Genomic DNA, 15,878 nt, shown 5'->3' on the forward strand with positions numbered 1-15,878 from the left:
TAGTTACCGCCACAAGGAGGTTGATGGAAAGTTATTGTGGCATGGAGGCATGACTAGGCCTTTGAATAGATATTTCCGGTAATTAACGGTGAGAAATAACTTACTGAATTTTTTCTTTTGCAGCTTCTATTTTTCCAAGTTTTATGATGAGTTTTAAAAGTTAACTAAAAAAGAAATGGCCAAACATATCGTCAGCTATAAAAAGAAAAAAAAAAAAAAAAAAAAAAAGAACGGGAGTCAAATTAAGGCCTCTTGAAAAGACACTGACACCCCGGAACTTGTTTCAGGTCTCTCCCACACCCCTAAACCAACACCCTCAATACCGTTTCTATGTCACAAAAAGTTGTCGAGAAGAACTTCTCTCTCTCATTGTCACAATCAAAGCGAACACGGCACTCTTTACTTTTGAAATTCTCGTCAATTAAATTTTAAAAACGAAGGATTCCCCGTACAACAAGAAAAGGCACTATTACTTCTGAACAATTCCAAATGCAGTAGACTAAAACAAGTCTTCCACTTTCTTAGGTAGATGGAGTCCTCTGTAAGGATCGAAGACCTCGTTGAAGTTATACTCGGCTTTTTCTGATTTCTTTTTGAGAACCTTGTTTCTGGCTTCGTCACTTGGTGAGGCCACAATCATGGGTCTATTTCCACACTCAGGTCTGAACTCCACCACATTAAGGCCCGTGCGGTCTGCAAGTTGCTGATGCGTTTCCTGCAATGATACCGTAAAGATTCCGTCTTGTCTTGAGTACGTTCACGTAAAGATTAGAGATGACGTCAAAATAAAGTTATAAGAAAAAAACAACAACAATGATAACAATAATAAAAAATAATCTTTAATGAAAGTTAAACGAACCGCAGGCAAGCGCCTTGTCGATGTTTTGGTTGATTTATAGATGTGCTTTATTTCAATAGCTATTTTTCTTGTTGCCCGACCCTCGACGTTTTCTTCGCACTCTCTCAGAACCTAGCACAGGCTATAGATCTTTACCAACAGCCAATCGCATCCTGTGTTGTATTTAAAGAGGGTAAGTTTCTAAAGAAACTACGGTGCTGCGTCGGTGGGGGAGTGTAAGGGGATAATTCGGTTTTATCAACTGAGTTAATAATGTAAATTGGCCAACGTAATGAGTTCCAAAGATGACGTTTCGCGCGTTAGCCCTTCGTCAGTGTTGTGTTTAGTCAATGAGATGACTAATTTACGATCATCTTGTTCTTGTGTTCAACATGAGGTTCCAACACCACGAATGTACAAGGGAAATTGCAACTGAGCAAGCGATTGCTATCCAAAAGCTGAAATTTCCGACTAGATGGTGCTTCTAAGTTACTTTTCATTCTTGACGGCTTTCACGCCGAAAAACATTTACCTGACTAAGCAGTCCCTGGAACACCGCGCGAACGAGGCTGAGAGCGTTCGTAGTACCGTACACTTTACAGCGCATGTCTTCAATTCCAACGAGCATTACGATCTCTTTTATGGCTCGATGGCAGCGAAGTCCGAAGCCTGGGGAAGACATACACGTTGAACATAAAAGTAAGAGGAAGCAAAATTATCTAACATTCACGGGTGAATGAAAAGTTTAACGTCCACATGTTTTCTTCAATACAATATGTAGCTAAATACTTCCCTTCCTTACGTGCGAATGCTTATCGACGACAGAAATGAGCCACAGTTGACATTAGTAATAGATGTATATTTCAGTAATTTCATAAACAAAATAAATAAAAGGGCAAATAAAAAAATTGGACTTATTATTAATGAGGCGGTATATAACCATTTGGCGCACTTTGAGAGACTTTCCAGGCAGTAGTGTTTTATCCCTTTGAAGTAGTTAATCCCCCCCCCCCTTCCCCATCACTCATATAACGGCATCTTCGCCCCTTCAAATCCTTATTCCTTGGACTCCTTCATATCACTACGTACGTCAAAACAGAAATTCAACTAAAAAGGGAATCAACAAGGCATACATATACAGTGTATTTATCACAGTTCTATGTTCTTCTAGCTCATATCTTTCAAAACTACACAGCAGAGGGATGGATAGATGGATGGATGGATGGATGGATGGATGGATGGATGGATGGATGGATGGATGGACGGATGGACGGATGGACGGACGGACAGACGGACGGACGGATAGATGGATGGATGGATGGACGGACGGACGGACAGACGGACGGACGGACGGATGGATGGATGGATGGATGGATGGATGGATGGATGGATGGATGGATGGGTTAGATGACCACTCCCCTTGGGGCTTTTCAAGGCCATTCTTACAACACAGTGCGGCGGACTTTGCCAGACTGCATGTAGCAGTTTACAACGAATCAAAGGAAGTTGAAGATGCCCTCTCCCCCCAATTCCCAGTAAACAGGCCAGACCACATCACAGTAATCTCGTCAGTGGGTTCTTTAACGTCCCCTGCCTAAACTAATTAACCAACTAATAGGTGCTGGAGACGGGACCTACGGTTTATTCGTCCTTATCCGAGAAGACTAGAATGTCTATCCATTTCATGATATTATAGAAAGGTAGCACATTCTCCTCAGTTATTTTAAGACCTGAGTATTGGTCCAGCTGGGGCTCGAACTCTCGACAACCCACACAACAGTCCGGCGCTCTAACCAATTGAGCTAACGGGGAGGCGGTTAGGGAGAGAAAAGAGCAGCAAGATCTTTACGAGAAAAAAGATTCAGGTGTTCAAGTTATAGTACATTACCTCGCGGCTTCCTGAAAAAATTGATCTTCGTGCAGTGATACTTCGTTTCCATGTCATGGAAAACTATAAAGAAGAAAGAGACCAGAAAACGTTAAATTACATTTAACTACAATCAGTATTTATTATTATTTATCGATTTTTTGTTTCTGTTATAGTTGTTGCTGTTTTTTTATGTGCCTGGGAGTATAACATCGTATCCGCTTTAGCCAGCAAGCAGGCCCTCCTTATAAGCACTTCGGCACGAGCGCCAATTTGCACACTGAGGGCTCCATTGGCAAAATTTTGACTGAAACGTAATTAGTATCTTTTATTTCTTGAAGTTCCTACAGCCCTCAATTTGCTGTGCAAAATCTGTTCAAAAAGGTGGCCAATTAAAGATACATGTACGTCAGAACTGTCTGGGAGTTCCTTGGAAGTGAAAACTTACTTGTGTGGTTGTCGCAGCGTTCAATATGGTATAGATAGTTTACGGCTCTGTTTCTTGCCTGATTAAACAACACGTGGGGTACAAGTTAATACCATGTCGGTCTCCGCAGAACTCAACAATGAATCTAAGATTGGCACCGCAAATTAAATCTCTTTAAATCAGTTCCCGTTCCTTACTGTTGCTGTTATTTTTAACATCCGTCGTAATCAGGATAAAAGGTGCTCGGTCACTCAGCTCCATGAAAACTGGTCAATCCTTCTTTTTTTTAATTTTACTTAATTTTTTTTTTTCTATTAACTCGATTACGAAGTTAAAAGTATAAAAACACAGAAAACAGGCCAAAGGTGGCGAGATTACAGACGGGGGGAGAAAGGGATGCTTATTGAAGTGAGAGAGAGGGGGAGGTGCGAAGGGCACTTTACTCGGAACTCATTGGAAGATAGTAGTTCGATAAATCATTTCTTCTCTGAACCGTAACCTTTCCAAGCCCTAACCCGTGCGCATTGCATAACCCCTTGGTTGTAAAAATCTACTGTTTGAAACGGGAACTAAATCAGGCTTTCAGCTACCGGCATATTTTGTAGTGAAAGGTTTTCTAGCCACACAAAAAAATTATTGATATGCCTACACCTGTACTGTATAACACTCAAAATATCATATCAAAACATTTATTACTCAGCGCTGTGCTTTTACCTCATAAAAATTGGAATTTTTGAATTGGAGAAAGGTGCGGAGGGGGGGGGGGGAGGAGGGGAGTACAACAAAATTTTTCTTGAGAGGGTGGGTTTACCAGTGAGCATTTAAAGTATGGCACCGGTAGTAATAGTAGTAGTGAACTTTATTTATGTGTCGCGAGAAAATATAGCGCATAGCACTAATTGGGAACACACAGGGTAATAATGCTTAACAAAAGTAAGAAATCTAAAACCTATTTACAAATAGGATTATTTACCTAACCTATTTATAAATTAAAATTATTTATCACTATCATAGTCTCAAAATGAACTGTTGCAAAGTCTACATTTTTTGCAGCCATCATCAGTTATGACAGTCAGGTCCGTTCTCCTGCTTTTAGTCTTAAATCCATGCAGACTATCTTCACTGCGTAACTCTTTCGTAAGTTTCGACCAGAGGAGAGGGCCATAGTATCTAACAGGGTGCTTTCCATATTTAATGGTATTAAATCGAGGTAATTTGAAATCTGAATGAAGTGCAGATAATCAAACGAAAAAATACTTTCCTTACATACCTCAAATATTGCACTCAGGGCAGTTTGCCCTCTCCCAACGCCAAAACCTACAAATCAAATAACACAAATTTCACACTTTACTAATACATAGAAATGACTGTGAATCTATGAAAATTATATATGTAAACTGTTGATTAAGAATTGTAAATCAAGGCGATCTTTGCAGTAATGTACACCGCTCGAGCTGTAGTGAAAATAAAGCCTGAAAAAGATTCAGGCCTGTACGGAACTTGAACCCATGATCTCTTCGATACAGGTACACTGCTCTTGAAACTATGATAACAAGCCAACTGGGAGCTGGTCACCATGATGGCTCATAATAAACCTGTGAAGTGATAAATAAATAACAGTGAATATATGAAAATCAGGATTTTTTTTCAGGCCTCATTTTCACTTCTGTTCAAGTAGTGTTCATTACTGAAGATCACTTTGATATTCATTTTTTATTCCACAATATACATAAAATACATGATGTACCTTCTAGCCCATTTCGATTCCCAGCTACCACCAAGGCACGCAGTGTTTTCCTTCTTCCACCAGCCTTTGTGTTAGACACTCGCCGCAACTAAAAATCAATTTAAAGTATGTTTCTGATAAGTATTTCTTTTCTGTCTTTTCAATTCTTTGTTAGATTTGACCTTGCCAGCACAGTTTGTACCTCCATCACTTTGTATATCACTACTTCTTTTGTGTGATACATTTTACAACTGAAGGAAAAAAAGAAAAAATTCCTCGGAGCAAAGGAAATTTATGTTCACATTAACATTTAGTTGGTCATCTCTTTCCAATACCATCCCATACTGGTGTGAAGACATTTCCAGCATTGACTGCCCTGCCTCAATTATTGAAGCATGGAAACAAATCAGTTTAAAGTCATCCTGTGATTTTTCCAGACCAGCTAAAGCAACAACCTGTCCAGTCCAACACACTTCAGTTTTCACTATGATTTTCTATAAGATTGAGAGCATGGGGGCAGGATTTATTTTATTTCTAATTGCCCCCCTAAGTCCATTTCTTTTCAAGATCCACAACATAAAATTAAGCTTGATAATGATTTCTTTTCCCTTATTTGCATGCTCTTATTCCTGAAATAATTCCAGGAAATGAGCTCAAAGTTTTTTTTTTTTTTCTAAAGAGGTTTATTATCATAATGGTGATATATCATTTGCTGTTTACAAGTCATGTATCTGAAAACAAACATACAGCACCTCAATGCATACAGAAAAGAAATCTTTCAATTCCCCTGAAAACAAATTGAAAATGAAGAAAACAGTGATTCATTTCTGGCTTCTCTGTTAAACTAGAGAAAAAAATAGTAAGCTGTTGTTGCAAAGTGTAATGAAAATTATAGCTCCAAAACCACAAGGAATGATAACATGATGGGAATGCATAGGGTGGGGACACCGAGCCTTGTTGTAAATACTGCTGGGCAGTGTCTATCAAAAAGTTCAGTGTCTGCTGTTTTATTTTCCTCAGATGCCCTCTCTACATTTATTCTCACATTTGAATGGCTGTCTCCAAATCTTTGGGAGACATGGATGATTCTGGCTTGCAGATGTTTGCTAACTAGTGGATATTTTTCTGACAAGTTTGCACATCATCAAATCACTTGCATTTTGCGAGTTTGCAAGCATTAATTTTGAGCCCTGACATTGTAAGGAGAAATTGCAGCTGTAGATTGCTACTCATCCTTAGGAATCAAAGGGCTCATGCTAAAAGCTCTAAAACTGTGGCCAGCAATATTTGAAATACTTTTATTTCAAGGAATCTCATTCACAAACTCCCTTCCATCAGGAGTAAAAGGGTGTCCACAACTTCTCCCTTGCCAGCTCTTTCCAGTCCAACCTCTTGCAAATGTCTTCTTTGTTTGTACAGCCTCTGCTGTACTTTTATCATCTCTGTCTATTTCTGCCCCCTCATTCATAGGAACATTGTATCCTTTCCACTTGAGGCCAGCCTTGTCTAACAGTTGAACATTCAATATGATTAATACACTATACATTGTACATTCCTGTGATATTTTTTAGGAGATAAAAAGTACTGACCAGTGTAACGCGTTTTGTACACTTTTGACCTGTTAAAATTCCATGACTTTCCATGACTTTTTCCATGACCTTTTGAAAGATTCCATGACCTGTTTACAAATGTTCTCACAATGCATGCTTCTGTTTATTTGTAATGAAATTAAATCTGATTTTTGGACTTGTCAGTTCACTTTTCAAACTTTGGGTCTTATTGCCTTTCACTCATAGAGAGCATATTGATTTTCCATGACTTTCCATGACCCAAACCTAAATTTCATGACTTTCCAGGCCTGGAAAATGAAAATTTGAAATTGCATGACTTTCCAGGTTTTCCATGACCTGTGCGAACTCGGTGTAAATGTCATAGAGATCTGCATGTAGTGATTATAACTTTGCTCTGGTATAAGACAGTCCAAACATAAGCTTTCTGAACTCCATTTACCTCAGTTCATCAACTTTAAAAGATGTCTTCTTGTACCCCCAATATATGCACAAAAGAAGGATTCTAACTGGTTAATCGATCCTCTAACATTAGAGGAAATTTAAGGACAAAATTCTGCTATGTAGGGGAGGTACACATGGGGGAAAAAGGTTTCTTACACAAGACAGTAGTGTGTGAGGAAACCTATGTGAGAGTGAAGAACTTTGCCTGGTATAAACATTGAAAACTGACAAATCTTAACCTTTTGATCTGAGATATACCTATATATATTTTTCAGCAATTTTTAAAACTAAAGAACTTGAATTTGATTTTAATATAATGTATTCCATATGATGCCCGATCCTCGCAGTAGAGAGCGCTATTTATGAAATAGTGAAAATCAGACCTGATAATGTATTCCAGCAAACTTTTAAGGAGGTGTAATTGGCATTGTCACGAAGAAATTAGGCAGCTAGCTGCAATTTCATGTCAGGCACTTCAAATACAGGGCTTCTATGAGCCAGGGTACTTTGCATGCATCAACTGAAGAGACCTGGCCTGACTAATGAGTTTCCTTTTTACTAAATGATGGATGCAAGAAGGAGAAGGGAGTCACAAGAAACAAGAATTTAAAACAACATTTTATTTCTACATATTATTTCAGCACCCAGCCTGGAGCAGAAGCAAAACTCCACTCCCTCCCCCTCCCTATGCATACTTCAACATTATCCCTGTCTAAATCAAGGTACAATTACCATCAGAAGAGGTATCTTAGACATATTTGGGCTTACCATATTTAAGTAGTTTTGGATCAATTCATTTGACGACAGTTTTCTTATTCCCTCTCCCTGTTCCTCTGCCACCAGTTACAGCATTCCACAATATGTCATATTCTGAAATTATTTTGAAATAGATATCAGTGTTAGATTACTAATGTGCATGTATAGTGCATTCAGTATATTATCATGAATCAGTTGACTCAAGACCTCATAGAAGTACATGACATGAAACACTAAAAGGAGATGTTGTTTTAAATTACACCATTTTCAAACCATTATCAAGGGTACAAAATTAATGAAAATAAAATTAACAAATGCAAGTTCAAGAGTTACAACTAATTTGTATAGGAGAGGTAGCTACACAAATACTTTAGCACGGATAGAATCCGTTTGCACGTTCAAACTCGGTGTTAATTGTTTGATGTAAAGCATCTCCTTGACAAGACAATCGAATTTGTTCGTGCACTTCTTGAGAACTTTGAAACAGCTAAGAAGGTCCTCAGGGACAGCACCTGCGTGGTCGTTGTCATAGTGCTTGCGTACTGAAGATGACGTGCTCTTATGGCTATCCATGCGGGCATATAAATGCCCACGTGTGTAACCAACATAGCTCCCTGTATCGCACAGGTTACATTTAAATTGGTACACTATGCACTGTTGATTAACCAGCTGTGGTTTGGTTTCACATTCTTGAAGGTCTTGGCCAATTTTCCGACTGGCAAATACGGGCTGGATTGTGGTTTGGAGCTTAATGCTAAGGTCTTTCAACTGTGTCTTAACAATGTTAGCGGAGTCTTGGTCCTTGAAGGGTATGACTACTCGGGTTACATCATTTTTCGCCAATCTTCCCAATGCCTGCAATGGCTGCTGGTCAGCAATTCTCGAGTTAATAAAGGTGTTAATGGCGGAGTTGATAAGGTGGCGAGGGTAGTCCAAACATGAGAATAAATTCTTCAAGCGCTCACACTCCTCAGAAAAATAAAGCCATGAAGAGGACAAACGGTATGCACGATCGAGCATAGTTGTTAATAAGTTCCGTTTGTACCTGTTGTCAACGGAACTCTGGTAGTGGACAAGTAAACCAGTATTAGTAGGCTTGACATAAACTTTCGTCTCAATTTGGGGTGCACGGTTTAGGAGCTGGGTGCCAAGAAAGGGGAGCATGCCATCTTTTTCGATTTCCATTGTAAAGCTGACAGAGGGATGGGCGAGGTTCAGGGTGTGTAGGAAATCCGTAGCTGTAGTAATGTTGGGCATTATAGTGAGAGTGTCATCAACATATCTGCGATAATAATCAGGCAGTTTACCTTCGAGCACTAGCCTTTCTTCCAACGATGACATAAACACGTTAGCTAGTAAAGGCCAGAGTGGGGACCCCATGGCCACTCCGTTGGTTTGTTTGTAAAACGGATTCTACCCATGCTAAAGTATTTGTGTAGCGACCTCCCCTATGCAAATTAGTTGTAACTCTTGAACTCGCATTTATTCATTTTATTTTCATTTGTACCCTTGATAATGGCATCATGAAGTCGCCGAAATGTCGGGATTTTATATCGTTCATTTTTACCCGTCTATGTATTACTAAATCTTTGTTAATACATTTTCAAACCAAAGAAATAATCCTGCGATCTAAAATATGCCCTAGCAAGTGGATATGGAATTTTTTTTAATTGTCCGTACATGCAGCAACACATGTAGACAAGACTTCTTTAGACTGAGAAGGGAAGTTAGTTGGAGACTTCATCAAAACCTACACATTTTCAGATTTCTGGAGATAGGGATCCCTGGTTAGATCAAATGTACCTTTTTTGAAATAAGAACATCGTACCTCTATTTTTGCTTGAATAAGGACGCTTTTGGTCTTGTATCGTCAGAGCTGAAATGAATCCCCTCATCAGCAGCGACTCTGTAAAAATGCAACAATTTTGGTATCTCCATTCGAAAGTGTACTTTTATTTCTAAGGGGAAATTTTCCACTCAGTTACTGAGATGAGCAATCTTTCAGGTTCAATTGAGATCTTGTATCATTACCAATGTGGATGCTAAGATTACAATCATTACAACCAAAACCTCCCTACAATGTACAAGGGAGTCTTCGATGATAATATATTGAAGGATAATAGGCACAGGTTTACATTTACGTTTACATGTTATGAGGTCGGTAAAATCATCAAGATATCACACCAACCGTAAAAATAAAGCAAATAAATAAATAAAGTAAATAAGTAAATGAATAAAATACAACTATGTTGATGTTGAAAATAAAAGTTAAATTACGAAAACTATATAAGCTACATGTATGAACAACTATCATTTAAGAAGGCTGATAATCCATGTTTAAAACTTTCTAAGGAAGTTGACGAAACAATGGTCTCAGGGGGGCAGTTCCAGTCTGTTATAATAGTTCTTGGAAAGAGGGAAAATTTAAAAACGTCTTTACTTACATATGGCACGCGAAATTTAAATTGATGGCTTCCCTCGTGCGACTCTCGGGGTGCGGTACTAAATATTCTCGATTACCTATATCAATAAGACCGCGAGTTAGCTTATAAGTATCAACCGAGACTGCCTTCTTCTTGTTTCGAACGTGGTCCATCCTAAATCTTCGATCATGTTAGTAACACAGTCTAGCATATCGATCTATGATAATTCTGCGGTTGTGTGATGAGAAGTCTTTTCGATACATGGATCTTGAGATGAGTCCTTCATTTGCTCTGAAAAATTCATAGTAAAATGTATACATAGAGCTGAACAAATTCACAAGTGTCAATAACGTCTTAAAAAGTGACGGAGATTCGAAGAAGTTGTGAGAACTTTGGAAATGTGTACGATCGTTCGGTTCCTGTTGACAAAAGTTAATGTTCATGACGCTGAGAACTTAACTATTTTACCTTTGTTTAAACCTGAAAAACTCGTTAAATAGCCACTCTTCCTTGAGCAAAGCATAGTTAGTAGAGGGGACTAACGATGAGCAAAGTTTAGGCAGAACACACATCTCCTGAGAACAGCCGCCATATTGATTTCAAGAGCGGCTACTAAGCCTGGGAGCATTCACGAATGCCTGGCTACCTAGCCGCTTAATATGGCGGCCCAGTTTATTAAATTTGGTGTCCCTATGATCGTAAGTGGATCACGTTCTGTCTATGAGTATTGCCTTCATAAAAATAGGTCATCGACAAATTTATCTCTTTTAAAATTAATATTACAATTTTCATTTGTCATCGAGTTATTTATTTTACTTTAACTTTTGGGTTATTAAGAGAAAACCATATGTAGGACATCGCTACGTACGTTACAGCTTTTTTCTTGTATTATTTTCTTTAAAGGTCTGATCGTTGGTAGATCATTTGCATTGAAGGAATTCACTGAGATAAAAATTAAGCGCCGGGATGAAAAGGTATACAGGGTAAGCTGACAAATTTTCATGACTTATGTCCTCCTCGAACTTTAAGTCAAATATCTGCAAACCTGCGCGCGCGCCGGTAATTATATCGAGTCCATTCTCTTTCCTCACTCTTATCTCACTGGAGATAATGCTTTTGTTCAACATCACTTTCCCGTTGATGATTGAAAAAGATATTTATAATCATACCTTTCTTCCAATTTACAGTCAGGGAACCATTTATGGCTAAAGATTACTAAAATCCCTCGATCAACGTTTTGATATTGTCATGATTTATCATGCATGCAATGCCAAAGTAAAAAAAAAAAAAAAAAAAAAAAAAAAAATAATAATAATAATAATAATAATAATAATAATAATAATAATAATAAGAATACGATGACATGAACAAAAATGAGCGAAGTGAAACTTACTCGAATGTTAGTATTATTACATTTATTCTTTATTCTTTCATTCTTTATTATTGTTGTTTGTGTCATACAAGTGAACTCCTAAGATTGGCCAAAATCAGAGGCTTAAATGGCTTATGGTCAGAGACAAAGACTAATTTTTTAAAAAACAATAGACTAATCTAAGGTATTCTAATCTAATATAATCTAATCAAATCTAGGTAATAAACAATAATCGGGGTATATTAGAAGTTCAGTATAAATGTTCACAAATTTACAAAGAGCAGTAGATTAATCTAAGTAGTAAACAATAGTCCGGGTATATCAGAGTTTCAGTATAATATTAAATTTCGGTAGCTAAAAATTTAATTCAGGTTCAAGAAATACAATTTAAGCTTCTTTTTGAAGATACTAATGGTAAGGCTGTTACGGAAAGTCAGAGGGATATCATTCCAAATAGTTGGGGCTTGGGAACAAATAGCAAGCTGATACCTAAGCGAGAATTTGTGTAAGTTAAAGCAAGAGTGATTTTAATAATCATGAAACTCATGATCGAATTGTAAAAGCGAAGAAAGAGTGGCAGGCACAAGGCCATTGAAATATGAGAAAACAAAACAGGATACATTGAATTTGTAGAGTAAGTGGAGCAAAAGAATATTGAGCTTAGAAAAAAGAGGTTTAGTATGTGTTAGTGGAGGAGAGATTGTAATAATACGAATGGCTTTTTTTTGTAGTATATAAAGAGGTTCGAGGTAGGAGGCAAATGTAGACCCCCAAATCAAATTACAATAATTAATGTATGGTAGGAAAAGAGAATTATATAAAGTTTTTAGGGTATGCGAGGGTAGATATCGTCTCATTACATTACATTTACTTTTATATAGCTCAGACTTCTTTGTGGATATATTCAGTCACACTTAACAGTATCGTAAAGTTAAGATGGGACGTCAGCATTTTTATCAGGCGCCTCTGGCAGCCGCTTCAGTCCATGTAGCGATTTCATCATCCCACCCATCCCACCCCGGGGAGGACATCCACTACACAGTAATCTCGTGCATGGGAAATTTATGTCTCCTACCCCAAACCCTGCAGGAGACGGAACCTACGGCTTTACGTCTTATCCGAGAAGACGAAGCAATGTGAGTGAAGCGTCTTGCTTATTATACCAAGGAAAGTAAAGGAAAAGGCCGCAATCAAGCCATGGCTTTAAGTTATGGACAACCAGAGGCACTATATCATATATATAATTTCATGAACGTGAATGAAATTTTTTTTTCGCAGTTGAACAGGGAAGAAGCCCTAAAAGCGTTACCCAACAAGGGAAGAGAAGTGTTAATAGAGGAGGCATACAAGGTAGATCAGTACTATTACCTCGCTGTTAACGTTCATAGAATTTGCACTTGTCGTCGAGATTGAATCAAAGCCAGGGCTCTTTTGCTAGCTTCGTAGCTAAGCTTTGGAACTCCATTTGCGAGGGCTAACTTCACGATTTTCCTATATTGTAGGGATTCCTATATTGTAGGAATTCTAGGTATGTTCTGCTAGGCATTTGGTACAGAGGGATTTCTTCGTTATCGTCAGACTTACCGAGTAGATCCTCTTCAGTGTCGGTGTCGTATGAGACTTCCATGTTTTCTTCATTCTCTGAATGGCATTGCTTTGGCCCGGGGCGTTTAATAGCCCATCTGCCGTTATAATGTCTTTGGACATTTTCTGTAGATGGTCAGGCAAGACCGCGGTTTCGATCCTAATCTTGTGGATCTCGTCAGTTGCCGATTAACTAAATAGACTGGTAGAGATTCGTTCTCGGTATCAGTCACACATGAGGTGTTTCACAGCCATTTCGTACTCGCTAAAAACATCGAAAATCCCTTGTTTCTATTGGCTCTTACTTTTGGCCAATTGTGTGTACGTATCCACGATCCTTTCCCTTGGGGCATAGGTTGTGTTTTTGCCCCCAAAACAGAGTAATCAATAAAGAACAAGACTAAAGCAATGCAGGAAACTCTCACCCTGCAAAAACATTGCAGTATCTGCTCAAAATATTGTATTTTAGCCTATACGAAAAACACAACTTATGCCCTAAGGGTAGCGATATCTATATTATATACCAAAATTACAAATGAAGCGCATTTGCTAAAGAGAGGCTACCCAGAGGACCTCATTAGCACAACCCTCTCAGAAGTGAATTAAAAAACAGGAAATTAGCTCTTTAATAGAAACAAAAGACGAACCAACGAATCTTACCTTTTGTTACACAATACCAACCATCAATGCCAAACCTAAAGCAATTTCTCATGAGACACTGGCATTTAATAGAAACACAACTACTACTGAACGAAATATACAAAAATCCGCTTCTCGTATCCTATAAAAGAGGACGGTCGCCCTAAGACATACTCGTTAGGGCCAAACTTTGAATAGCCTACTCCAAACACGCTGGGCAGTCGTGTAGGCCTGTCAACCCCATTTTACATGCGAAAATCTCCTCCGAATAAAAACATTTACTTTCTTTAAATGCTTGAGCATGAAGTAATTAACGGTAGCGCCAGGTGGTCTACCAGGAATCGGCAGAATTTCATTAAAATTTTGCTTTTTCTTTAAAAAATACGAGCAGAGTTATCTGAAAGGGAACATGTTTAACACTTTTGGCGTCTAAAGCAGGACTTGCCGTGAAAGACCGTGATCCAAAATGTGGGATTCTAACTCGCACGTGTTATGTCTGGACCCTCAACCTCGCCACTTGATCAGATAAACAGGCATCTCCGACTACAATAAAAATCCATTTATACTCAATTTTTGTGGATATTTTGACGGCTTTTTTCCCAGCTTTATAAAGATTTGTCATGGCAATCGTTCGATATCCTTACCTATGCGTTCTTTACTGCCGCCAACCGCTCAGCCTTGAAGACACCATTCAGCGTTTTCCTTTTCTTTTTTTTTGGCCCAACATCCAAAACATCCGCCATTGACATTTTATTAAGTCAGCATGAAAGTTTACGCTGCGCTAATCTCGAGCGATTTTTCAGGAGTCCTTGATATAGGAGTCCTTGATATAGGAGTCCTTGATTCAGGAGTCCTTGATAGTTAGGCTTACAATTCATCCGAAACTAGAATACTAATTAAATAATCTTGTCTTCTCGCGCGAAGAGCCACCGCCGACAAACAAACCAATCGGGTAAAAGGAAGTCGTGATGTCACTTGACTAGCCTACTCCCGCACGGGAAATTTTTGGTTTACCGCGCGGGAAAAGGAATTCTCAGATGCAGGGTAGAAGAAGTTTTCTCCTCAACCCAATCGTCTTCGTATCTTTGGTGTGTGACATTATTCAATTCACATACTTGTTTCTCAAGATTGATGCTGACACAGTTGGGTTCCATTTCATACATATTTTTGCAGAACTCCTGTACCATAACTCGAACGATACGGATCACATGGTTTTTGAAACGTTTCCTGTCAAAACTTCCTTCAGGACCGAACTCCAAATGACTGCATTGGTCTGCATCAGAGAACTCCTAAGATATGAAGGGTTTCAGTAATACGTTTTAGATGAGCAACGATAGCGTTTTCTATTGTCGGTTCTACATGTAACACTGATATTACTCTCTTTAGGATTTCAGCATTTTAATTGTCATTGAAAAAGTTTTAAAACTAGCTGGCCTGAGATCAAGAAAGGAATTTTTGGGACATCACAAAAAATAGGAATGTCATGGTTTTTACTAATAAAAGATTAAAATGTTTCATTTCCGCGCCTTTCCTTTCAAACCGACTTAAAAATGGTATGGATTAAGGCCGGAAGTTTATTAGATCGATCCCTTCAGATTGCTGCAATCATCAATTCAATTCTCAAGAGCCAATATATTTAATTAACAAATGTTAAACACCACAGCGTACACTATTGAGTTATGGATGCACGCGGGAGGTTGCTAAGCACGAAAGAAGCGTAAGAGTCGCTCGAGGCATAGCCGAGAGCGACTCTAGCTTCCCAAGTGCATCCATAACTCAATAGTGTACGCTGTGGTGTTTACCATTTGTTTTATAACATAACATTGATACATTGTAGCTAAAGAGTTCCCTTTTATTCAACAACTCTTACGCGATCAGAAAAAACAAGCGCGCGGAAAAATAGTCTTTGCATTTGCTCACGTCAGCAGCGTACACCCATGGGCAAATGGGGGACGCTAAATTGACCAATCAGAGCGCGCGCTTTACTTTGGTTATGTTATAAATGAAAACAGACATAAACATCTAGCATAATAAGTAAAAAAAAATAAACAGCAAACAAACACAAAGTAAAGCCAAGGTCATAGCTTAAGTCAATATCCCAACAAAAGGAAAAACGCTACTATTGTTAAGACGTTGATATGATTTTGGCCGCTACTAACCCTGTGAATCGACAATCCTGAGTTTCATAACGCAAAGCTCCACGAAAAGAACGGAGGGAAACACAGGATGCATGG

The 15,878-nt window shown here is 38.5% G+C and overlaps 1 protein-coding gene, 1 long non-coding RNA gene and 1 pseudogene across 3 annotated transcripts; 1 reads left to right on the forward strand and 2 right to left on the reverse strand.

The window, feature by feature from the left end:
• Positions 1 to 499: 499 nt before the first annotated feature.
• LOC148728771 (small ribosomal subunit protein uS5m-like) lies at positions 500 to 10,641 on the reverse strand (annotated as a pseudogene). Its single transcript, XR_016002592.1, has 11 exons — positions 10,518 to 10,641; positions 9,455 to 9,532; positions 7,639 to 7,740; positions 6,188 to 6,364; positions 5,611 to 5,645; positions 4,880 to 4,967; positions 4,403 to 4,449; positions 3,154 to 3,211; positions 2,727 to 2,789; positions 1,371 to 1,507; positions 500 to 715 (listed from the first exon to the last, which is right to left on the reverse strand). The product of XR_016002592.1 is annotated as a small ribosomal subunit protein uS5m-like (transcript).
• LOC148728772 (uncharacterized) lies at positions 7,965 to 10,574 on the reverse strand. Its single transcript, XM_088763564.1, has 3 exons — positions 10,518 to 10,574; positions 9,455 to 9,532; positions 7,965 to 8,908 (listed from the first exon to the last, which is right to left on the reverse strand). Exon 3 carries the CDS (start codon positions 8,881 to 8,883, stop codon positions 7,984 to 7,986), a length of 900 nt encoding a protein of 299 aa, XP_088619690.1. The 5' UTR covers positions 8,884 to 8,908; positions 9,455 to 9,532; positions 10,518 to 10,574; the 3' UTR covers positions 7,965 to 7,983.
• A 58-nt stretch (positions 10,642 to 10,699) lies between the features above and the next one.
• On the forward strand, positions 10,700 to 14,911 carry LOC148728773 (uncharacterized). The gene is made up of 3 exons (XR_016002594.1): positions 10,700 to 11,032; positions 12,700 to 12,771; positions 14,818 to 14,911. It is a non-coding gene; the product is annotated as an uncharacterized LOC148728773 (long non-coding RNA).
• Positions 14,912 to 15,878: the final 967 nt, after the last annotated feature.

The sequence above is a fragment of the Stylophora pistillata genome, chromosome 6 (assembly GCF_964205215.1).
Source record: "Stylophora pistillata chromosome 6, jaStyPist1.2, whole genome shotgun sequence".
In the NCBI taxonomy this organism is placed as follows: domain Eukaryota; kingdom Metazoa; phylum Cnidaria; class Anthozoa; order Scleractinia; family Pocilloporidae; genus Stylophora; species Stylophora pistillata.